Source organism: Primulina huaijiensis, chromosome 15 (genome assembly GCF_012295235.1).
Source record: "Primulina huaijiensis isolate GDHJ02 chromosome 15, ASM1229523v2, whole genome shotgun sequence".
In the NCBI taxonomy this organism is placed as follows: domain Eukaryota; kingdom Viridiplantae; phylum Streptophyta; class Magnoliopsida; order Lamiales; family Gesneriaceae; genus Primulina; species Primulina huaijiensis.
In genome coordinates, this window is record NC_133320.1 from 4,814,978 (window position 1) to 4,839,255 (window position 24,278).

The following is a 24,278-nucleotide window of genomic DNA, read 5'->3' on the forward strand; positions in this document are numbered from 1 at the left end:
TTTCGATATTTTTTGTACATATCTTCCGTTTTCGATATACGGGCTGTTTTTTGTCAATTCTTCCGTTTTCGATATTTTTCATACATAAAATTTTTTCTTATTTTCCGTTAGTCCGGAGCTCCTTTTGTCAATATTAATTCACTCATGGTTTAGAAAATTATAGCTTGTGTTGAAACGAAAACTATGACAAGATTTTATCGGCTTTCTCGATTTCAACAATCATGATATCCCATTTATTTTCCAATATTAGTTTGAAAATGGTTTGAGGATTGAATTTTAAATGATATTTTCTTTGAACAGAAAAATAATGTAATGTTTGAATTCATTTTTGTTCTACTCTTACCAGCGGTTTGGACATCTTCCACGATCTTTTATTATGGATTATGAGTCAACTTCCTCAGTCGTCCGCTTTCTCGGATCAAATGCAATTTTCGTGGACTTAGCAGCATTTGGGCTTCCGTATCTGATGTGCTTTTTGATGTTGAGCTTTCGCATATTTCATATGCAACGATATGATTAATTATTCACCGTATATATATATTTTTATTTAATCCATGTAATATATGTTATTATTATAATATTAAAGTTGGATCGGATAAAGATGAAAACAATGTAATGATCAATTTTCTAAAATCCCAAAATGCTTATATTTCTTATAACAATACCTTAAAATATTCAATCATTTATCTATTAGAATGACCTCAACCATCATTGCTTGCTCAAAATATTTATTTGGTAAAATCAAATTTAAATATTTTTTTCAAGTTTTTTTAAATTAAAATAAGATTTAAAAGTTTAATAGTCAATGTAGTAGTAATAGTGTAAACAATTTATGGGCTTATTTCGGGCCTTGTTGCATTCTAAAGCCCATATCGAATTTTGGCCCAAATGAATTATATTTCACCTGGTTTTCTTTCAACGCCTCTTAACATCTACAATGGAGTCCCTTCAAACACCACCCACGGCCACCGTGAACGGCGGCGACACCGATAATACAGTTGTCACTATCTCAGGCACCAAGGCCGAGAGGGAAACCGGCGCTGATCACGGTAACGGTGCCAAGGAAGAGCTGGAACACGCAGCCTCCGAGGAGATCTCCTCTGATGAGACCTCCAACTATGGAACTCCGAGTTTGAACCCAGAAACGGATGCCGGAGAAGAAGATGAAGAAGAAGACGAGGAGGGAGAAGAAGAGGAGCACAATACGAAGCAGCAAAAGCAGCTTTCTGAATTGCCGAAAGGCGGTTCTTCGGACGCCAGAATTGCTGTAATGCTCTCAAGAGCTGATACGAAGAATACGCCGTTGCCTCTCCCGAACGGAAAGCCCGCACATGCCGTGAAGAAGCCCAAGAAGAAGAGCAAGGACGTGTGGACAACCACGTCCAGGAAGGGGAAGAAAAAGACCAAGCATGTCTTTAACAATTGCCATAATTCCAAAAAGGCAGCAAACGTTGGCCCCTTGGCCGAGGGTAAAGTTTTAATCACGCCAATTCCAAGATTTCCCGACAAAAACGACGACAGCCCAGACTTGAAAATATGTCTTTCAAAGGTGTACAAGGCAGAAAAGGTTGAACTCAGTGAAGATAGATTAAGTGTGGGAAGCACTAAGGGGTATAGAATGGTGAGAGCTACTCGAGGGGTGAGTGAAGGTGCATGGTATTTTGAAATCAAAGTGGTGCATTTGGGAGAGACAGGGCATACGAGGTTGGGGTGGTCGACAGATAAAGGCGACTTGCAGGCACCAGTAGGATACGATGAGAATAGTTTCGGGTATAGAGATGTTGATGGCAGTAAAGTGCACAAGGCTTTGAGGGAGAAGTATGGGGAGGAAGGATATAAAGAAGGTGATGTTATTGGGTTTTACATTAATTTACCAGATGGAGGGTCTTACGCGCCCGATCCCCAGCGAATGGTTTGGTACAAGGGGCAGCGCTATGTCTGTGCTCCTGATACCAAATATGATTCCCCCAAAGTTGTTCCTGGTGAGTACATCTCTGTTCTTTATAATGCAGGTTGTTTCAATGCATATCGTTGTTCTAGATCATTGCTAGTGTAGACTTGATGTTAACCTTTATTTGACCGTTGTTTGTGTGCTATATATTTGATAACGCATAATTTGGCGCTGTGTGTTTTGTAAGTGTCAATAACGAAGTCATTGTCTTGGACGAATATATTTCTGATCGGAATCTCTGGAGAGATCTTTCTCCTCCACCTACGTAACAGGCTTTTCTTGGAAGTTGGAACTTGGAAATCCAATCTCCTCTCAGTGGCAGGCGGCCCTCTTAGTCTTAGGAGAGGTCTGAATGCTAGCACCCTATTTGTTTGCGTGGTTTAAGGAAGCTTACTTATCTTATGGTTTAGTGGCTTTACCTGTCTTTGGTTTAATCTATCTGGTGGAAAAATAATTTATTTACTCAAAACACACACATTTTCACACATATACACAAACCATAGGGGGAGGCTTTACCATTTGCCATTATTCTTTTGGTATCCATCTTCAACAGTTCCCAAAACAGTGATTAGAAGTGAGAACTCAACAGATAACTTTCTGGAAACACTAAGTGTACACTAGAGAATCTTGAATCCAAATAAAAATACAATACAAACGAAGCCCAGAAATCCTAGCAAAAAGAAACAGCAAGAAGCAATAAAAAGATGAATAAGGTTAGTATATAAAAGTCCCACCATTTTTTTGTAGGAGTTCCCAATGTCTACTTTTCTGATCAATATGATCACTTTGGTCTATGGTTGAAACTTTGTATTGCGTTTTGAATAGACACGTTTCTTATTTTTCAGTCTAGACTGAATATTGTTCTATTTGTCTACAAGCTTTTGTTGCTCTCATCTAAAAAAAGGAAGAATAAGAAGTTGGGCAACCAATCTACTAGGCAAGAGCCCTCTCTTTCTCCTAAGGAGGTCCATCTCCGGTGGTATGCATGTAGTCCATGACAATAAATTAGCAAACAATATGCATTTTCCTATTCTAATATTAAACCAAAGGATTGACAAATAAAAGTGCTAATGTTATAACCAATTCATAAATTGTTGAAGCTTCTATAAAAGCTAGATTAAGCCACTCACTGGACTTTGAGGAATGGATTAATCGGTTTGTCATTCGATCAACAAATTAATTTGGGTCATTTTATTGTATTGTTTTAAAGTTGGGTAATCAAGTTCATTGAAGGTTGTGTTGGATTGGTATCTATCATGGGAAGTTTTTTCGGATGAGAAGAAGAAACTTGGTAATGTAATTTGAAAGTCTTATATGGTAGCTGATGGATAGTGGGTAATGGTTGATGGTATATTATAATTATTTGAAAAGATTAAGGAAATTGCATAGGTTGAGGAAAGGGAATGATTGATTAAATATTCCAGGGGGAAAATAATGATTGGATAAATGCAATGATTTGTAGTTGGAAATGCTGGTAGGAATTTTGAAATAAAAAATGACATGAATTTAAGTTTTAAAAGAATAGAAAGTGAGAAACACCAACTTGATGCACCCTATAGTTATAGTGTCTAGCTCTTTATACAATTCTAGATATGAGGCTTTTTCATGCATGGTGTTATCTTCTTTGGCTTTTTTGTTCCAGTTTTATTTTAGGTTGCGTGTAAGAAAACCAAGGTTTTGTTTGATTGTTTTACTGGCGTTGCTTACTTGTTTGTTTGTTAAGATTTCGAGTAAAAACTATAGTTTATTGGCAATAAGAAAAAGTCCTAATTTTCAGGTTGATGTGATCTCTTCATTTTTTTCTTGAACAAACAAGTTAAGTTGTGGGTGCAATATATTTGGATTTGGAAATGAAATACTCCAGATATAGAAAATCATGTGAAGAGGTAGCGAAAAGTTGTTTCAATCTTTTCATAGCTTTCAAACCTGATTAGCTTGTCTGTGAAAGGTAAAAAAATGGTAGGTCTATTTGGTAGTTAATATGCCAACTGAACTAGCTATGCGACAGATGTATGTTAGTACCTTGATCGCCATTTTTAATTTCCATCAGGCTTGTAAAGACTGTTTATTTGTGGAATGTTTCCAAATCTGAATGCAGAGGCAGAAATGCTTTTTTATGGTCGAGGGATGGTGGTTGAACAATTAAGTACTATATCTCAAAATGCGAGATTCTTTCTCATGCATGGTTGCTTTATATGTTTTGGATTGTTTCTACATTGACTTACAAGTTACCTTCTTTGAATTTTAATTCTTCGACATGTAATTGTAGGTGATTAAACTACCATTGAGTTATTCATGAGACCCTTTTTTGGTGTCGTGCAGGAAGTGAGATGTCTTTTTTCAAAAATGGAGTATGCCAAGGGGTTGCTTTCAATAATCTTTTCGGTGGTCACTACTACCCTGCTGCTTCAATTTACACTCTTCCGAACCAACCGAATTGTGTCGTGAAGTTCAATTTTGGTCCTGATTTTGAATGTTTTCCAGAAGACTTTGGTGGACAACCTGCCCCAAGACCCATGATCGAAGTTCCTTATCAAAGTTACAATGGCAGAGTTGAGAACGGTGTGTTCAATGAGAAGAAAGAGTAGCTATAAATTTCGGTTGCTTATATTTATCAGTTTCATAGGAACCAGCATTTCTTTAAATTTGAATTATGAACAGTCACCTAGTTGGAAACTTGACTTTTCTTGGAAGCACGGCTTGCCATTTCACGATGACCAGTTAGTTGTAGATTGCTCTAATTAAAAGAGAGAAAACAACATAGATTTCAATTTTAAAGAGGAAAGTGTTTATTTATATGTCAACAAGATTCTTATCCATCTTGTAAAACACAAGGGTCAATTTCTTCCCTTTTTTGGCAACAACAATTTATTGAAATCTAATCCTTCTGCAATCATTTTTTCAAGTTTTTCTTCGTGACCCATTTTCAATATTATCTCAAACGATGGTGATTTCTACCAATGCCATGACTGGATCTCATTTCTCTTTTTATTGTGGATAACTCATGTTAGCAATGAGTGAATATAGTTGGCATGGTACCAATTCTTGTTTCATTAGTATAACTTGGGAAGCGAAACTTACTGGAAAATGTAAACAAAAGCTCGATGAAATATTATTTACAAGTCACTGCATACACCATGTAGTCCATCTTAGCTATAAGCTCTTGAGTTTGTTTCTCTGTTTTCCTTAGCAAAGATTATCAAAGCAACGCCTATTTCTATGATTTCTACGTGATGGAAAGTTAATTTGTTGGTGGTGACAGGTGGTAGTAGTCCATGGAAAATTTCAAGAATTTGCCCAATGTTCAACGTGGTAAAGGCAGTCAAAGATTGAGCAGTATGTATTCTCAGGTTTGTCATGTTCCACTTCTAAAAAGTTCTAGGCCCTTTTATGTCTCTTGTTCTATATTATCGTTATGCTAATGGTGTCTTGAAAAAAGTGGAAACATGGCTGAGTGTGTGTTTGAAAGAAAGGCAATGTTTGCTCTTGTTCTCTATGCTTGGTGGGGATGTGGGATAATTACGTTTACTACTCTGAGAAATGTCATAATTACATGAAAATCAAACTATATTTAAACATTACTTATACGTCATTCTCAAAAAGAACAACAAAAAAATCCGATGACTTCTACAATTACAAGTACCCTCCAGGTCTTTTTATTCTCATTACTAACCCAATTTTGTCCAAATATCAAGAATTAGATCAGGGAATTGGAGTGTGTAAGGATTTGCGATGAAATACGTTGGTATTCAGAAGATCGATAACTGAAACCTTCGAACTGGATATTGAAGAAGTCCTCTTATATCGTTTGATTAACTTCAGGAACAGTTTTGGGAAAATGAAATGCATGTTTGGTTTTGTTCTGGAAAAATTAACGAGTAGATCTCTTGTGAGACGGTCTCACGAATCTTTATATGTGAGACAGATCAACTCTACCGATATTCACAATAAAAAGGAATATTCTTAGCATAAAAAGTAATAATTTTTCATGGATGACCCAAATAAGATATCCGTCTCACAAAATACGACTTGTGAGACCGTCTCATACAAGTTTTTGCCAAATTAATATCACACAGGTTATAAATGATCTGATAAAATTGTTCCAAGAATTTAAAACATGATATCGAGGGGTAAATTATATCAACACCCCCTCAGAAATACAAAAATGTCAAAACCCCGTTATATTTAAAACCCTGAGTGTGGGTAAATATGCTTGATTTTTTTTTTTACACAAAGGGTTAAATGTTTTTTATTTTACAAAATTGAGGATATATTGGTCTATCAATATGTTTTTAGGAGTTTTACTTTTTTTTTTTTGGACTTTCACAGGGAGGTCTGGTGCAATTAGGTCGATATTTGATATTAAAATTTAATATAATAAGAGGCTAAAATTGGAAAATAATGATAAGAATTTAATGAAAAGTAATGGTTATGCAAGGAGATGTAAAAGGGGGAAATTGTTTGATTTTTGTTCATATTTTAGGGATAGAGATTATTTTCGAAGATTAAAAAAACATCGCAAATATTTTTTGAAATATTTAATTTTATCTTACTCTATTGCTGGAATTTGGAAATGTTTCATTGTTTCTGTATTTGTTGCCATTGCAGGTGATTAGCTATTTTGTTTTCAGTTTTTAGTCATTTGTTATATTGATAATTAATTGTTATTTGGTCGATTCTTTATAATAATAATAATAAAAAATAGATTGAATTTAAAATCTTGAATTGGATTAAAAAAAAAAACTTTATGAATTACTAATGAGTGAATTGGATTTTAAAAACTTAATTTAAAAACCTATCACAAACTTATAGGTACTACATAGGAAATGGTGGGCAGTGTTCGGTGTGTGAGAAATGAGATGTTTTCTTATTATCCTAAGAACGCATGTAAGAGTGAATATTTATCGATGCGCACGTTTATCGTCTATGATGCTAAAGCAGTTTGTGTTGTTCTCCTTTGATTTGGTTGCATATTCATAGCGATTTGTTCCGCGGGATGCGAGTTCTAGTTCATCGACTGTGTCCCGCGATCCATCCTCACTCATCGACGGGAGACTAAAGTAAGACGAGGGCTGGTAAAGAAACCGAACTTTCTTCTCTTATAGATAACAATATGATACACCTCCTTCTGTGGCCTGTGTGAGCAGCTAATAGCTTCATCCCAAAGGGACGAAATGCACCAAACATCAAAACACTAACTTCAGTCGAGGGAACTACTGGGCTTGGGGAGTCGTCGCCTACATCCTCGTCGATGAGATCCATCGCCCTCCATTTCCGCATTCGCCGTCGTAGTGTCGTGTGTCCTCATATTTAACTTTCTTCTTCTTTTGTTTTTCTGTTCTTTTTTGAGCTAAATTGAGTGCTTGTGTTAGGGGCATGCAATCACTAAAAAATTGATTTATGATTTTTAGCTTAAAGTATCAGTTTGGTTTGTTTTTTAAATCCAAATTCCGCGTTGGTTAAAAAAAGTTCATATTTGAGTCATTTATTTATCAAACAATATCTACTTCTGATTTCGTTTATCACTTTTGTTTTCAAATGTTATATATTTCTCCACTTCTTCATTACTTAATAAATTTAATAGCTTCTATAAAAAAAATGTAAATATCAATTTTTTTAAGATAAAGAGTTTGGTAAATAAGTGATTTTAGTAATTGGATAACAATCCTATCTTCCTCAATTCAAAATTATTGGAAGTAAAGAGTGTATAAAGATATTTTTATTTAAAGTAGGTATCTTGTGAGACGGTCTCACGAATTTTTATCTGTGAGAAGGGTCAATCATATCAATATTCACAATAAAAATTAATATTCTTACCATAAAAAGTAATATTTTTTTTATGGATGACTTAAATAAGAGATTTGATCTACAGAATTGATCCGTGAAACCGTCTCACAAGAGTTTTTGTGTTTTATTAATTGCCAAAACACCATAGTAACTTTTGAATAATCAAAATCATCAAAAGACCAGCTTTAGATTTTGATTAAATTAAACACAAATTGTAATGTTAAAGAAATATACAAAACTAATTTTTTTAAGTGATTATTAATATATATTTTAGAAATTACAAACATTCCTTTGACCAATTTATTTTGATATGATAATCTAGAATTCACAAGTTGTAGAAATGTCACATTTGAAACGAGGAAGTTAAAAAGTCAGAAAATAAATTCAATTCTATAAATATTCCTGCAGTTTTAAATAATATATATAAACATAATGTTCAAAACTATAAAATATGCCCATATGAACCTAATTCAATTGTGAGATTAGAACTAAATTTTGGCAAAAATTTGTGTGAAACGTTTTCACGAGTCGTATTTTGTGAGACGAATCTCTTATTTAGGTCATCCATGAAAAAGTATTACTTTTGATGTTAAGAGTATTATTTTTTATTGTAAATATCGGTATGATTGACTCTTCTCACAGATAAAAATTCGTGAGACCGTCAAAAGACGGACTCTTAAATTTTTTTAAGTCAACAAACCAAATTGACCCGACCCGTGAGTGGAATAGGATGGGGAGAATGAACATTTGCCCCCTCGTTCAGCATTTTGTTTGTCCCCATGTATAGAGACAAGCCCAGGCTACATAATTCAAGACACAGAAACCAACAATATTAATTTAATAATTATTAAATTATATCCCGTACGAGTACATAATCATTAATGATTAAATTACGATTACATATTCATTAATGACGCCATATTAACCCCATTTCCATTCCTTTAAACTAAAGTAATATATTCGTTCATACGTTAGTCCTAAAATTTATATAGTAAATATTAAAAAGTAACGACAATGGATTTCATCATCATAAAAAACAGTATTGGTGATGCCCTACGAAGGCCCCAGTCATCCTTGAATTCGGATAGTAATAGAGGACCAAAAACAGGACCAGATTTCAAGTTGCTCTCGGAAAACTGAGTAGAGCTCGGACATCATTAGTTAGCCAGTGTTCAGGTCACCTGGCCATGATTCATCTACTAGGCAGGGGTCCTCTCACCCGACCAGGGTTCATCTAGCTCGGTCAGGGTCCATCTCACCCGGCTAAGTTCGTCTAGCCCGGCCAGGGTTCGTCTAGCTCGGCCAGGGTTCGTCTCGCCCGACCAAGGTCCACATAGCCCGTCCATGGTCATCTCGCCAGGCCAGGGTCCATCCCGCCCGGCCAGGGTTCATCTAGCCTAGCCAAGGTCCATCTCGCCCGGCCAGGGCTTATCTAGCCAGGCCAAGGTCCCCTGCCTGAACCGGGTTCATGTCCGACCAGTATGGGTCATCATGCACATTAGCATGACAAGTTCTGTATGGGTCGTCGTGCTTATCGACAGAGAACATGACATGGGCAACCATCAGAGGACATGGCTTGGCATATGTATAATCAGGAACAATGTCCATACACTATAATTGAAGTCATCTTCTCGCATATAAATACCCAGGTTTGCTCATTCGGGAAAGATATATATTGCAATCAATAAATTCTCTCTCTATTTAGTGAACTTGTACTGACTTAAGCACCGGAGTGGTTACGCTGAAAACCCTTCCGAGACCCCACTGACGTTTTCTTGTTGAGTGTGTGCAGATCGTCTGACCCGATCTCATTCTACCTTGTCAAGGGTACTCACTCATAGGCCAGGCCACCCGGTCTCATCCTATCAGGTCAGGCCACCTGGGCTCATCTTATCAGGTCAAGCCAGTCTCATCTCACCAGGTCAGGACAGGACAGGCCTGGCCACCCGGACTCATTCCATCAGGCCAGGGAAAGTCAGGACACCCGGGCACATCCCACAGGCCAGGTTACCGGAGCTCATCCCTCCAGACCAGACCACCCGGGCTCATCCTATCATGCCAGGCTAGGCTCGTCCCATTAGGCCATGCCAGGCCATACTGATCCCATCAAGCCAAAAATCTTCATATGGAGAGAACACTATTTATTCTCGGTAGATTGTCCACCCAGCTCGCCCAATCTACTCGGGTATCATCATCGACGTCGTATGTGGGAAATCCGATCTATAGACTTAAGCGTCGTAGTAACCACGCCGGAAACTCTTCTGGTGCCTCACTGACATTTTCTTGTTGAGAGTGTGCATATCGTCTTACCCGAGCTCATATTACCCTGTCAAGGATACTCACAGGCCAGGCTACCCGGCTCATTCTTCCAGACCAGACCACCCGAGCTCATCCCATCAGGCCAGGCTAGGGTAGGCTCGTCCCGTCAGGCCATGCCATACTGATCCCTATCAAGTCAAAAGTCTTCACAGGAAAAGAACAACATTTCTGTTCGGTAGATTGTCCACTCAACTCACACAATCTACCAGGACATCATCAAGTATCAATATATACATATCTATATATATTCATATATTCATAGTATTAAATAAATAACTACATATGTCTCTTTTCTAGGTTGCATTTACTACCATCCATAATTAAAAATTTTGAATTTCCCAACCAGCTCATCAATTTAATTAATATAGATTTTCTATAATCTAAAATATAAAAATTTTGATGTTTATGTAACTCTTTTGGGTGATGCTATATACACAACAATATTTATATCGCGTTTTTTACATTATGAAAAATTCAATTTATCAAAATATCTTGAAAACTGAATACAATATCTCATTATAAAATAATAAAACATCACGATATAATTGATATAAATATCGTTGTACGATGTATTGGCTTTAACTTTAACATTGTCTAGATTTTACATTTTCATTATATTATAAGGGTCCGTCTGAAGGGAAATATAAGATAATAACGTGGAGATAAATAATATTTTTTAATAATAAAATAAATAAAAAATGATAGTCAATATGATGTTTTATTTGATTGATTAAATTTGAGATAATATTATATTATCATTTTGTCATTTAAAAAATATTAATAATATTACTTATTAAAGGTAATCTTGTAATTAAAAAATTCAATAATTTAAATGATGTGAGATAAATATATTATATAATAAACCAAACATAAGATCAGATAAGATAATGATGTTGAGATAAATTATATATCAATCCAAACAGAACCTAAAGGAAAAAAAATTTCAAACTCAGAAAAACTTTGTATATATTTTTCAATAAATATATGACAAAAATTATAATGCTAATTTATTAATTCATTTATCTAACAAATCATACATGATGTGTTCTTAAATTATCTTTTTCTTTATCAACACAGTATTATCCTCATTTTATATAAAGATATAGATAAAGACAAAGAAATGATTTATTAAGATATGATAATCATACATATACAAATCTATTAAAATATGTTTTATGATTATTTTTTTTTGTGAAATAAAAATGATATTTTTTTTTGTAATTTGAGAGGGAATGTAATTTTTTGGTTTATAAAAAAATATTAAGAATTATATGGAAACAACATATTTAAAAGATCTACCAATTTTGCAATTAATATTATAGTCTCACACAATCATATGATATATGTATCATGTATGTATAGGCCAACCAATCATTTACCTTTTATAAAACATGAAAATTAAAATCTTTGCCACCCGATTCCTAATCATTCCCCAAATTAACACAAAGCCCCCTCCATTGATCACCATTTCTCTGCTCTGTTTCCCTCTAAAAAGGCTTTTAGCCTTCTATAAAAACCAGTACTTTAAACCCTACAGATTCATCCGCTTTTCACTGTTAATCTCACTCTTTTCCCGGAGATTTTGATGGGAAAACGAAAAGATAAAGATTAAAGAAAAGCCCTTGTTGGAGTGGGAGTCTTGCTGGAGTTTGCATACAACTTGTCTCTGCACTCTGAACCCCAACAAAAGAAGGGGAAAAAAACCACAGTAAAGTAGTGGGAAAAGATAAAGAAAAGAGTCCCAACAACTCTCCATGGATCCATCCGAGGCTACCAAAGTGTTGATGTCGAGAATTCAGAGTTTGGATCCGGAAAATGCTACGAAAATCATTGGTGTTATTCTGATACAAGGCGAAGGAGAGAGGGATATAATAAGATTAGCCCAGAGTTCTGATACCATTTTGTTGTGTTGTGTTGATCAAGTGAAGATTTGTTTGGGAATTAGTCCGAGTAGTCACTCTTCCAACGCTTCAAATGCCGTAAGGCCAAAGAATTCATTTTGGCTTAGTTCCCCAAGAATCTCGATACCAAGTGATGGATTCCATTTGAGTAACCCTTCTTCACCAGCGGGTGTTTTTCCAAGGATTAGCCCGAGGCCTGCCTCTTATGCTTCTGCAGTAAATGGCGCTTATAGTTTTTCGGGTTCGTCGAGTTTGCCTTTGTATGGAGATGAGTTTGGTGAAGAATTGTTCGGCAGCGGTGGTGGTGGAGTGCAGGTGCACCAGAAAATTCACGATCAGAATGATTCCTTGGCTGATCCAAGAATCAGCCCAAGTGGAAGGAGCGATTCTCTGATTCTCCCTTTTTCCGAGGACTTTAACAGCGGTGTTACTTCCCCTCACTCCAACCCATTTCACCGAAGGAGTTGTTCTGTGAATGATGCTTCTTCATTTCTTGCTAATCTCGAGGAACGAGGTGCTGGAAGTGGATTTGGGTGGACCCCTTGCACGTACTTTGCGAGGGGGTTTTGCAAGAATGGTAGTTCTTGCAAGTTCTTGCACAGTGCCAGTGGTGGTGCGGACGCTATTGATGTAGGGTCTCCATGCAGGAATTTTTCTGGGCTTGATGAGTTTTTGAGAATGAAGGCTATTCAGCAGCAGAGGTTCGGGCTCATGGCTTCCGGAGGCCACTCTCCTTATGGATGCAGCAAGCGTGTTAACTTTCTGAATGAAAATCAGAGGTAAATTCTTGTTTGGAATTTACCTTGCCCTTCATTTTTTAATCAAGTTCATCACAAGTGTAATTATTGACCTTTTTTCTGAGTAGTTGAAATAGTCTTTGCCATTATTTATTTTCATGGTTTTTTCCCTTGTGCCATTGTGCTTGTGTATTACTATCTTTATGTGCATTTTGAGAAGGTGGCTATATTCTGATTTTGATCTCATCTTGTTTTTGTTTAATAGTATTGCCGTTTATTTTACTTCACCTGCCTTTGGAATAGCAAATTGTGGTATTTTTCTTGCTCTCTTCCTCATTCTTTGGTGTATATTCAACTGTGAAATCTAGTTTTTGGTAGATGTACATGAACTGAATGCCTGCCAAAATAGATCTCCATGACAATCGTGCACTGTAGTTTCGTATATTTATGATGGAAAAGTTAAACAAGGAGATTATATTTTGGTAATATAATTGTGGCTGTGGGGATAAATGATAATGGATGACACTTTTTGGTCTTCCGTTTGAACTAGTTCAAGTAATTTCTCATCAGCAATGTCATGTACTGTCAGATCGGCCACCGCTGCGCTAATGATTGGAGATAATTTCCAAAAAACTAACCGGTATCTACCTGAGAGGAATGACCCGTTTTCAATGGGAGTCAGTTTTGGTGCAAATTTGAGTTCCCGACAGATTTACTTGACATTTCCTGCTGACAGTACATTTAAGGAGGAGGATGTATCTGTTTACTTTCGGTATGTGGTTTCTTTACAGTTGATCGAAATTTTGATTCATGGAACTAATGCTAGAATGTGCTTTGTTATCTTTGTTTGAAGTAATTTTGGGCCAGTTCAAGATGTTAGGATACCTTATCAGCAAAAACGAATGTTTGGGTTTGTTACTTTCGCGTTCCCCGAGACTGTGAAGCTCATTTTGGCAAAAGGAAACCCTCATTTTGTTTGTGATTCTCGTGTTCTTGTGAAACCTTACAAAGAGAAAGGAACGATCCCTGACAAGTACGTTTTTCATTACACCTTTCTCCTTCCTACAAGCTATAATTGTTAATCCCATACTGGTCATGATGTCCAATTTTTATTGAACCACGTGTAGGAAACATCAGAACATTGAGTTAGGGGAATATGCTTCTCTAAGCCCTACGGAACTTGATTTGAGAGAGCGCCTCGATATCCCTTTTGGTATGTCCACGCGGATGGCTGCATATTAACCCTGACCGCAGCGAATTTATAATATGATTCTTCTTTTAATTATTTATTTATTTTTGGCACAGGACCGAGAATGCTTCTCAATGCACAAGAGATGATGCTGAGAAGAAAAATGGAGAAGGAAGCTGAATTACAGCATGCTTTGGAACTCCAAGAAAGAAGGATGGCGAATTTACGCCTAATGGACCTAAAAAATCAGCCTCAAATGCATAATTTTTTTCCAGTTTCCGCTCCAAGACAGTCCCAATTGATAAATCAGAATATCCTTGTTTCTTCTAATGCAATTGATCAAGAGGTTCCCAGAGGTTAGTTTTGTAAACCTCCGTCATTTCATAAATTCTCAAGCGTGTGTTTGAAAACACACAGGCAACAAGTAATATGGCTTGGCATCCAAGTTCAACAAATTACCAGTGGCCGTCTTTTTATTTCTTACAGGTGATGATGGTGGTGACCAACAAGCAGCTAATTCTCAAGCCGTTACAGCTGATGATTGGAAGTTGACTGGAGGAACTAAATTGGTAATTAACAGTGATGTTCAAGGTGCCAATAACCAAGAGCATGTGGAGGCATATGAATCTGATATATCTGAAAGGTACTAGAAGTTATTTTAAAGAAGTGCAGCATGACGCGGTTTGATAACCTTGCTGAGAAAGCATACATGATAATTCCAAGTTCAGCTATTCAGCTTGTTGTTCAATTGTTTACTGAAATTTTAAAATTTTGCTTAAAAAATTTCTCCTATTATATGTTTCTTGTTTGTCATGAACCAGCTTGGAGTACACTCTTCCTGATAACTTATTTGCTTCGCCTACAAAATTCGCTTCAGAAAACCGACCAGTTCACTTCCGACCTCCAGATGAATCCTCCGACTTTAACTCTCCACCATAGTTCCCAAATCACATTAAACTAAAATGGTAAGGTTACTAATTTTCATCATTTCCTTGTGCTTCCTTTTTTGTTCCATAGCTTTCACATTTAAAAAAAATTACCTATCTTCAGTTGTTTACATGCTGCTTTATTATTGCAAAGGAAACACTGAAACGTAGGTATCAGTAGCTGATTGGCACAAACAAGCTGAGAATTAACTTAGCATGGTAAGAGCATGTATGTTAGATCTAGTTTTTCTTATATACAATTAATTAGCTGCCTTATCCAACCCTTTTGTGCGTAAACATAGTTACAGTTTTATCATAAAGAAGGCGGAGCACTCGTTTTTTTGAAGTCTTGATTCTGATGTTCACCTTTTCAAATTGTTTGATGCAGAAAATTCGAGTAGCACATAAGAAGAACTAATTACATTGTGCAGCTGTACAGCTGAAGCCTGAAACCATGGCCGTAACAGTAGGAAAGGATCTGTAAGCAAGATCTCCTCAGTATCATCCATCATCTATATTTTACCATACTACTGCTTAACGTCAATACATAATATATGCATAGATGACACCAGAACCAATCTATTAGAACCGAGTACCTCTTTATTCATTTGATTTAGTCAGTGGTTTTTTGGACCCCTGAGAACTACATGACATATAACAATCAAAGACAGTCGCAAGTAGCAACTCTTGCTATCACAGAATGCAAATCTACCTTGTTTTTTGTTTTGTTTTCTTTAACTTCTATCTAATCCTTTTGTTATTTTACACTCTGTACTGCCCTGTATCGAAGCCGGGATACTTAATATAACGTAATGGTGATCTATATGATCAAGATAACACTTTCTGTGCTATGGAAAACGACCTTCTATTGCTGTGAAAAAAATTATGTTTTGGGATTTAGGACCTTAAAGGAAAGGAAAATGAGAAGATTTGACACTTGTATGTTGCCAAATCTTCAAAGTAAAAGAAGAAACTTTTAGGATATATTGTCAGAAGTGAAGGAAGAAAATTTCTGTGTTTGGTGAAGCCTACGCGGTTGACGAGATTGTAGGACAGTACTTACACAATACATCCAAGTATCCCATTTTTATTGTGTGATATTCATATGTTTTATTGTCTCACTTATCTAAATCAATATATGAAATGACCTCGACTTTTTTTTTTAACTAATAAACTCGAAAATACTACTTAAAATAAATTTAACATTTTCATAAATAATAATAATTTAACATTTAAATATCAAATGCATGAAATAAATCTCTAAATCGTTAACTAACCAAAAATCTTACGTCGACCTTTAAAAGATCAACTAACCTAAAATTAAATCATTAACATAAATATTTTATCTATCAAGCTAGTGCGGAAACATAAAAGTCTCTCGGGAGTGTACTGCAGCACTCGATCAACTTAGTCGTCAGCGTCTCTCATAATATCATCAAATCCTGCATCATACAAACCTAGTAAGTCTAATGACTCAACACATTTTAAACATGAGTAGCAAATAATACATATACAATCACAAGCATTTAAAAATCATATTTTTATTTTAAAAATAGCTTTTGAGCATAAATAAACTATTTAACATCCCTCAAAATAATTTTCATTTTCTTTTAACATAAAATATCACAACTTTCCAAAAATAGCAATTTAAACAATATAAATTGCACAGTTTTATCATAAATCATAAAATATCATAATTTCATTAAAATCATCATTTTAAATCATAAATTATCATTTAACATGCGTTATGATCCTTCGTCACAGTATAAAATTATCGTTTTGTCCCTAGACGTAAAAATTCTCGATTTTATCTTTTTCTTACTTTTAATGACATGAGTTTATTCCAAATAATTATTTAAGTTAAATATAATATTTCATAATTTTATTCAACTTAATTCGAGGCTTTTCAATTAATTCTTTAATTAATTATTCGAGAGGCGATTAAATCCCGGATAAATTCAAAATTCAATATTTTGATCCTAAATTTTAAACATAATCTTTTTAATACCTGATCTACCCTTGTGAGCCATGAACCACACCCGTGGACCCTTGGTTCCAATTTTATTTCATTAAATCTCAAAATTGACCCTCACTCGAACACACCGAGCCACCTCCCAAATTACTCGAGCCATGGTCGAGCCACCTCAAGCCAAACCCGAGCCAACCCATCTAGGAACCTTACTGACCAAGCCCAACCCCTAGAACCAGAACCTATCTCGCTCAGACACCCCTGGAACCAGACCCCCAAGCTGCGCATGGTTGGTACTCACGCCTATAGACTCCTAGCCAACTTAGGACACTTCCAGCCGAGCCACCACCGAACCAACCTGACCCAAACCAACCCTGGACCACGTCCAGACCCAACCAAGCCCAGCCCAGACCCCTAAACCCACGCACGAGCCACCTACAAGTGAACAGCAGCTTGCGCGCATGCCCAAGGTACTTCTCACATTTTCTCGAGCCAGCAGCCAACCCAGCCGCTCCAGCCCATGCCCCAACCTTGGACCACCTTCCTTAGACTCTAAAGGACCCACCGTGAGCCTCCCTGCCCTAGCCGCAAGCCCCCTTGGCTGCTGCCAACCCCACAAGCTCACGCGAGGAGTCCATGCTCCACGGGACTCCTCCAAAGATGCGACCAAAGAATCCTAGCCATGCTAGGACTCTTCCAGAGCCAGCCCACGTCCAGCCCAAGCCCTTGCCAAGCCGTGAGCCCCCATGCAAACCGTCAAGCCACATGAAACTCGTGCAACCAATAAAAATCCACGGTTCCAATCCTCTCTTGATCCTTCGGTTCCATCTCGTTTTCTCTTCAATTTATTCATATTTTATTCATATTTCATTCATATTTAATCATATATTGACAGATTAACCCTTGGGAATCATAACGTTACATCAACAAGCGTAAAATCTATAAAACTTTGAAAATACGTAACATACCGTAAAATAATCGAAGACTAATATTTTTCATGCATGATTATTTAAATCACACAAATTATGATTTGTATGATGTTTTAAAAAGTTTAGAGATACGTGCCTTTGCGTTTATAACGCTCGAATACTCGATCGTTGGCGAGGGTGCGAAGATGGACGACCGGACGACGAAGAATACAAGCTTTTCTTCCCAACCTTAAATCTCGAAAATCCGAGTGTGTGTGAGTGTGTTTTTCGGTTGAAACATGTAAATTATGGGGTGGAAGAAGCCGTAGGTTCTTATTTATAAATTTAATCACATGCTAATGGGCTTTGGTTTTGAGCTTGTAAGCTTAAGGGTAATCGGGTCTTCTTTAAATAATTAAATTGGGCTCAATAACACTTATTTAATTAAAATATAAAAGTTTATAAAATATGTTTCCATAAAATAATATTTTTGATCTTTTAAAAACTCTTTGTTTGCCAAAGCCGGCTTCCCGAGAAAAATCGAGCTCAACTCGTAAAATAATTCGAACTCCAACATTTTTAGGAAAATTAAATCATTTTTAATCATATTAAGAAGCCTTGAAAATATTTAATGAAAAATAAATATTCTTGTCTTGGTCGTCTCTCGTCTCATTTCTCCTGCATATTATCGAATATTCGGGTAAAATCTTTCAATTTCATGAAAACATGTCACATCATACATTTAATCATACAATCATACATTTAATCATATAATAAATATCATTCTAGCATTTGGAATCAATTAAATAAAACAATTAAATAATTAAAACAATTTACATACATGTGATTTATGTAAGTTGGTTTTTCGAACGTTACAATATATATCTTTAAATTTCACAATAAAATATTACTTTTATGCTATCCCAACCGCACTACAAACGTTGGTTGAAGGGGTGGAAAACAAGTTTATTCTTGGCTTGAAAGGTGGTACAAATCGAACGCAGAAGATATGGACTTATGGAAAAAAAGCTTTCGTCGTCACTATCTCTTCAGCTGTGTAGCTTTTAAATCATCTGTCAAATCACGACTTCACACAAAGAAAAAGCTGGGAAGAAAAAAGAAAAAAGAAATTGTTACATGAGGGAAGAAGGTCATAATGCATTACATTATGTGCTACATCTTTATTACATAAAAATCATCAACTCATCTGTGTTACATACATAAAGATCATATTCAACATTAATGTTATTATTTTCTAATACTTATTTATAATTTGATGATACAATGATAATGAAATTATAAAATTTATATATTAAAATTTAAATTAATATATATATTTATGACGGGAGAATCCGTAGCTTCCTGAGCTAATATAATTGACTGTAAATCACGTTATATTTGACAAGTTTGTCAGAGAAAGTGTTGATAGGCGAATTGAACTTTTGATATTTGGTCAAACGCTCACATATCCTACCAATTCGTAGATTTCTTTAGAGGCTAGACATGTATATATTATTAAATGGTCGAAATTGATGTAATTAAAGTGAGTTTTTTACATTCACGCCTAAAGTATTTGGCACTTACTTCTTTTACATGTAATATATTTTTTTTTATGTGTGTAAGTATTTGAATATAGAAGATGTAAGTGAGAAATCTCAATTTAAAGTGTGGCTTGAAAATGACGAATTAAAGTAAGATTGTGTTTGGATCGATGATCTTGATACGATGAATTTCAAATATATTGCTCTCAAATTATTCTGACTTGTTTACGTAAAAATCATCAACTCATTTGTATTTATTATGTAATAAATAATCAATCATTAAAATATAATTATGATTTATCCCTATCCAAAAATTAAAATCAATATGAAAAACCAATGTATTTATTATGTAATAAATAATCAATTATTAAAATATAATTATGATTTATCCCTATCCAAAAATTATAATAAATATGATACAATTTTATTTCTTTAAGTATTTACTATATCGTTCTAAATATATATGTTTATTTGATTTTTTTTTAAAATATTACTGAAAAAAACCAATTGTATACTCAAATTCCTTTATACGATGAGTATTTTGATGGTATATAAAAAATTGTTGAGAATTGCTATAGAAACATTAGTAATAATTATAATATTAATTACATATTTGAGATAAATGAAAAGGAGATGTAACACATATATTTGGGACGATTTGTTCAAATTGTACTATGTCAGCTTAAAAAAGGTGATACATATAAGATTCATTTGGAAAAGTACTTAAAAAAACATTTTTAGTATTTTATAAATGAAAAATACTTAAAGTTTGTGTTTGTATAAGATTTTTGTAAAAAAATTTTTAAAAAAATTTACTTTTAGTATAATTTTTAAAGAACAATTGAGAGATATATTTATAATAAAAAAACATGAGATAAAGATAATTAAATGGTTTTTATAGAATAGTTTTTCAAACATCTTCTTTATTATTTTTAACAATAAAAGTTTTTTTTCAAAAAAAAAAATAAAAATTTATACTATATTTGTGTAGGGTGTATAATTAATTAGATCTGTGTTTTTTGAAGTAAAAATAAATTAGAAATTTAATATTTTGTGATCAAGATTTTATACATGATTTCAATTTTAAATATTGATGATACCAAAAATTTCACGTGTCTATGGTCCGGTCTGGTCAGCAAAATTATTCCTGATGGTTGGCCGAGACCAAGCGGTCCAAGCAGGAACGTCCTAATCGGGAAATGTCGTGCTGAATGCGGACGAGCTAAATCCTACACGACAAATTAAACAAACGTTAGAGAGTGTACCCCTAAAGTCACTTACTCGGTCCCTCCCATTCAAAGGGTTTTTACCGAGCATATAATAGTTTAACTTCCGAGAAGAATGCTGGACCCTTTGGGCTTTTATCTTATTCTTTGGCCCATTATCTGCACAGATGGGCTAACATGTGGTCTGGGTTAGGTTGACATGATTTGGGTCGGGTCAGATTTTCGAGTTATCAATAGTACCTCCTCTTTTTGGTCTACAAGAAGTATGGAGTTTAGACTAAGTGAAAGAATGGATTTGCAAAGCCATTTATTCTTTTCCCCTTATTTTTTTTAAAACCGACTAAGGGCATATTTATCATTCCGATAAATGGTCAACAACATGCCCGTGATTCCGAACATGACTGTTACCACTGACTCAAACTTGTATTTGCCCAGTTCCACTTGATCAATGGCTTCTTTGAATAAGACATTTAATGAACTGCCTGATTCTATGAATATCCAAGTCACTTCGTAATTGGCTATCATGGCTTGGATAACCAAAGCATCGTTATGGTCGAACACCCTGACATGGCCTTGGGTTTGAACGATATTACCGACTCAGTTCGGGTCTTTCTATCATTTATTTACAAATTATCCATCTTTCGACTGTTAGATTTTTTTGCTCTGCTTTTTTCATTTACAATGGAGTGTATGTTGCGAATGTCCCAACAAAGCAGAAGGATTAACTCGTGTTGGCCAAAATGGAGGATTCTCTAATCGGGCCTCCATGGATCTTTCTTGGGCTCCTCGACGTGAACAGTCTGTGTTTCTTTCATATTAATGTATTTTTCTGACCTGGCCAACATTTTCTCGAAACTGGTAGGAGGTTTCTTCACTAGTGTGAGTCAATGAGATCTCCTCATCTCAGACCCTGAATGGCAATTTATGTTTCGTATCTAATGTTTTCTCGAAACTGGTAGGAGGTTTCTTGACTTATTATTGTAAATAATTTATCTAAATTTTGGGGTTTGATAATATCCAATTCAATGTGATTCATTAAACATATTACAATAGATTGTTAAATTTGAATATGTGCAAAGGCAAAATGGCAATTTATGTTTCGTATGTCTTTCTTCTTGTAATTAAAGGTTTTGTATGTTTATCACAAAATTTTTTATGAGACGGTCTTAGGAGTCTATTTTGTGAGATGATATTTTATTTAGATCATATATAAAAAAATATTAGTTTTTATTATAAATATATACAATATTCACAAAAGACTCACTTTTATTTAATTTATTTATATACTTTCTTTCAAGTTCATATATAAAAATTAAAAAAAAAAAAAAAAGACACAAAGGAAATGTCTACTAGTAACAAGGAGTTGGGGATGAATGGTATGGTTTTCGATGCACAGCTGGCATCACGTACGACCCCAGCACCAGGAAAGCGCCAAAATACGTCGTCGTTTATTTATATTCTCTCGCCATAGTAAAATGTCTGTTTTGTACGTTTTTTTTTATTTTTATTTTTTATTTTCTTAAGATTGATTGTCTTGACTTTTTTATGTGCTCGAATTCAAAAAACATATATATATATATATAATGTTTAGTTTATGTTATATATAAAAAAAGAATATAATCAAATTTGTGAGTTTTATAATCCGATTACTAGTTTTGATAATAGTATTTCTTTTGTAAAATGGTCTGATGGATATTTTTTTTGTTAGACATATCAACCATACTCATATTTAAAATAATAATTAATATTTTGAATTATAAAAATACTATTTTTTTCATGAGTAACTCAAATAAGACTTCTGTATCATAAAATAAGACTTCTGTATCAACACTTAATATGTTATCTTATATTAAACACCTTAAAAAAATTTTTTTTTTACAATACATCCTATTAATGATCATGAAAAATTGATTTAGACGTAATACTTGAACAGTTTGATTATAAATCGTAATGTTAATAAAACGATAAAAACTACACCTATGATAAATCATACTAAAATCACTTCATCATCATTAAAATTGTAATATAATACACTTGAGTCACCAAACATAAAAGAATCCAAATCCAAGCACAAAAGCTTGTCTCATCCCTTTCAAATAAAAATTTCTATCATTAAGAAAATGTCCATATCATCATCATTAAAAGTCCAATTAATCCACCACCTTTTTTAAATCAAAGCTCCAAAATCCTAGCACAAAGTCCCAATCCCTTTTACTATATATATAAATATTTGTAAAAAAAACTAAATTATTATTTTTTAATTATTGTCCCACTCAAAATTGACGCATATGTGTATAAATGTATATTAGTTTTGTGTGTCTTTAAAAATAAATTTTTTGGACTCATAACTTATTACACACACACACATATATATATATATATATTATTAATCCAAGAACCCAACATTAAATTAAAAAAAATAGTCTCTTTAAATATTTTAAAAAAAGATATAGTGGCAAAATTGTAATATCACACAGATTTGTAAGCAGTTAAAGTAAGGGTGTCAAAATCAAACACACCCCACCAACCCGACATGATTCAACCCAAAAAAATCAGATCTGAGTTTGGGGTTTTTGGGTTCGGGTCAGATCGAGTTGGACCGGATAGCTGACCCGAAAAAATTGATCGGGTTGGGTTGGGTTCGAGTTGACCCGAAAATTTTAATTTTTTTTTAAAAANTATTTAATTTTCTTTTAAATTTTTTTTAAAAATTAAAATTAAAATTAAAATTAAAAAAAAAAAAAGATGAATGAAATAAGAATTATAGGGGTGCAATGAAAAAGTAATGGTAAATTTGTACTATATTAATTAATTTGAGAAATACCTCATTTACAAAATAAATTAAGAGAAAATCTTCATGTGAATTATTGAGTCTGTCACCTTCTAATAATCTTGGCCATTTTTCGCATAGGAAGAACGGGCTTCGACATAGGCTGGCACGGAGGCCCATTTATAATGATAGGATGGCCCACGTACAATGGGCCTCCAAATATAACCTAATCGAATACCGGACATGCCGCAACCGAACATGAAGCTCGAAACAACAAAGAGGATTTCTTTCCCCATTAGAAATATGCTTGATTGCTCTGGTTTTTGCTATGCACTATTCTTTGTTGTTCTCTCTCTCTTTGTTTTTTTACTTATAATTTCTTTGGTTTTAATAGCATTTCATCTATCATTTATCGTCCTTTTCCTTTTTTATTTTTTAGATGTTTTAATTTTGTTGTGTTTTGGATTTTTTTATTGCTGGATCTGCTCCCCATTTTTGTTCTTAGACAAGCTTAATTAGTTTCATGGTGTTCGATAGGATTGTATACTAGGTTCTACAGTTTTACTTCAGGATTACCCACACTAATTAAGTAATCTAGTTTAAGATTCTCTGGTTAACAAACAATGTATTTTCTTTGCTGTAACTTTGGAATAATATCGTTTCAAAATTATTGTGTTCTTTATTACCTGCCAGATAGGGATGTCAATTTCTTCCGAACCCGTTGGAGGATCCGATACCCGACCCGAATAGCAGATGATATGGACGGATTTTTAGACCCGATTAAATAATTGGGTAATCGGGTATGAGTATTTTCGGGTTCGGGTATGGAGGCGGGTTTGATATAATCCGACTCACACCCGACCCGAATACCCGTTTAAATTAATAAATATAAATATATATATATGTATGTATATATGTATATATATAGTAATTATATTTATTTATATTAAAGATTCATTAGTCAATCCACCGATTTTCAGAGTTTTCAATATGAAAATTAAAGAAAACGATGCTTTGTATATTAAAAGAGAAGAAAATATATAAAACTTCATTT

The 24,278-nt window shown here is 34.4% G+C and overlaps 2 protein-coding genes across 4 annotated transcripts; both read left to right on the top strand.

Moving 5' to 3' along the window:
• Positions 1-898: 898 nt before the first annotated feature.
• Positions 899-7,368, top strand: LOC140960170 (protein TRAUCO-like). 2 transcript variants are annotated; one of them, XR_012172121.1, is made up of 4 exons: positions 899-1,982; positions 4,274-4,513; positions 5,214-5,757; positions 6,285-6,924. XR_012172121.1 is itself a non-coding variant. In XM_073418324.1 (4 exons), the coding sequence occupies exons 1-3, from the start codon at positions 938-940 to the stop codon at positions 5,282-5,284; spliced, it is 1,356 nt and encodes a 451-aa protein (XP_073274425.1). In that variant the 5' UTR covers positions 899-937; the 3' UTR covers positions 5,285-5,301; positions 6,932-7,368. The 2 variants fall into 2 exon arrangements, 1 of the variants encoding a protein (XP_073274425.1); XM_073418324.1 differs by lacking the exon at positions 6,285-6,924 and adding an exon at positions 6,932-7,368 and having other exon boundaries at positions 5,214-5,301.
• Positions 7,369-11,469: 4,101 nt separating this feature from the next.
• LOC140959904 (zinc finger CCCH domain-containing protein 46-like) lies at positions 11,470-15,551 on the top strand. 2 transcript variants are annotated; one of them, XM_073417952.1, is made up of 9 exons: positions 11,470-12,737; positions 13,285-13,467; positions 13,549-13,728; positions 13,823-13,908; positions 14,001-14,240; positions 14,371-14,527; positions 14,706-14,849; positions 14,965-15,029; positions 15,199-15,551. In XM_073417952.1, the coding sequence occupies exons 1-7, from the start codon at positions 11,812-11,814 to the stop codon at positions 14,821-14,823; spliced, it is 1,890 nt and encodes a 629-aa protein (XP_073274053.1). In that variant the 5' UTR covers positions 11,470-11,811; the 3' UTR covers positions 14,824-14,849; positions 14,965-15,029; positions 15,199-15,551. The 2 variants fall into 2 exon arrangements, with proteins under 2 accessions (XP_073274053.1, XP_073274054.1); XM_073417953.1 differs by having other exon boundaries at positions 14,982-15,029.
• The last annotated feature ends 8,727 nt before the right edge of the window (positions 15,552-24,278 follow it).

Coding starts and splice junctions, on each gene's coding strand:
- LOC140960170 (XM_073418324.1), top strand. CDS start 938: ATGGAGTCCCTTCAAACACCACCCACGGCCACCGTGAACGGCGGCGAC. Junction 1,983..4,273: donor TTCCCCCAAAGTTGTTCCTG/GTGAGTACATCT, acceptor GGTGTCGTGCAG/GAAGTGAGATGTCTTTTTTC. Junction 4,514..5,213: donor CAATGGCAGAGTTGAGAACG/GTGTGTTCAATG, acceptor TGGTGGTGACAG/GTGGTAGTAGTCCATGGAAA.
- LOC140959904 (XM_073417952.1), top strand. CDS start 11,812: ATGGATCCATCCGAGGCTACCAAAGTGTTGATGTCGAGAATTCAGAGT. Junction 13,729..13,822: donor AAAGGAACGATCCCTGACAA/GTACGTTTTTCA, acceptor AACCACGTGTAG/GAAACATCAGAACATTGAGT. Junction 14,241..14,370: donor TGATCAAGAGGTTCCCAGAG/GTTAGTTTTGTA, acceptor TATTTCTTACAG/GTGATGATGGTGGTGACCAA.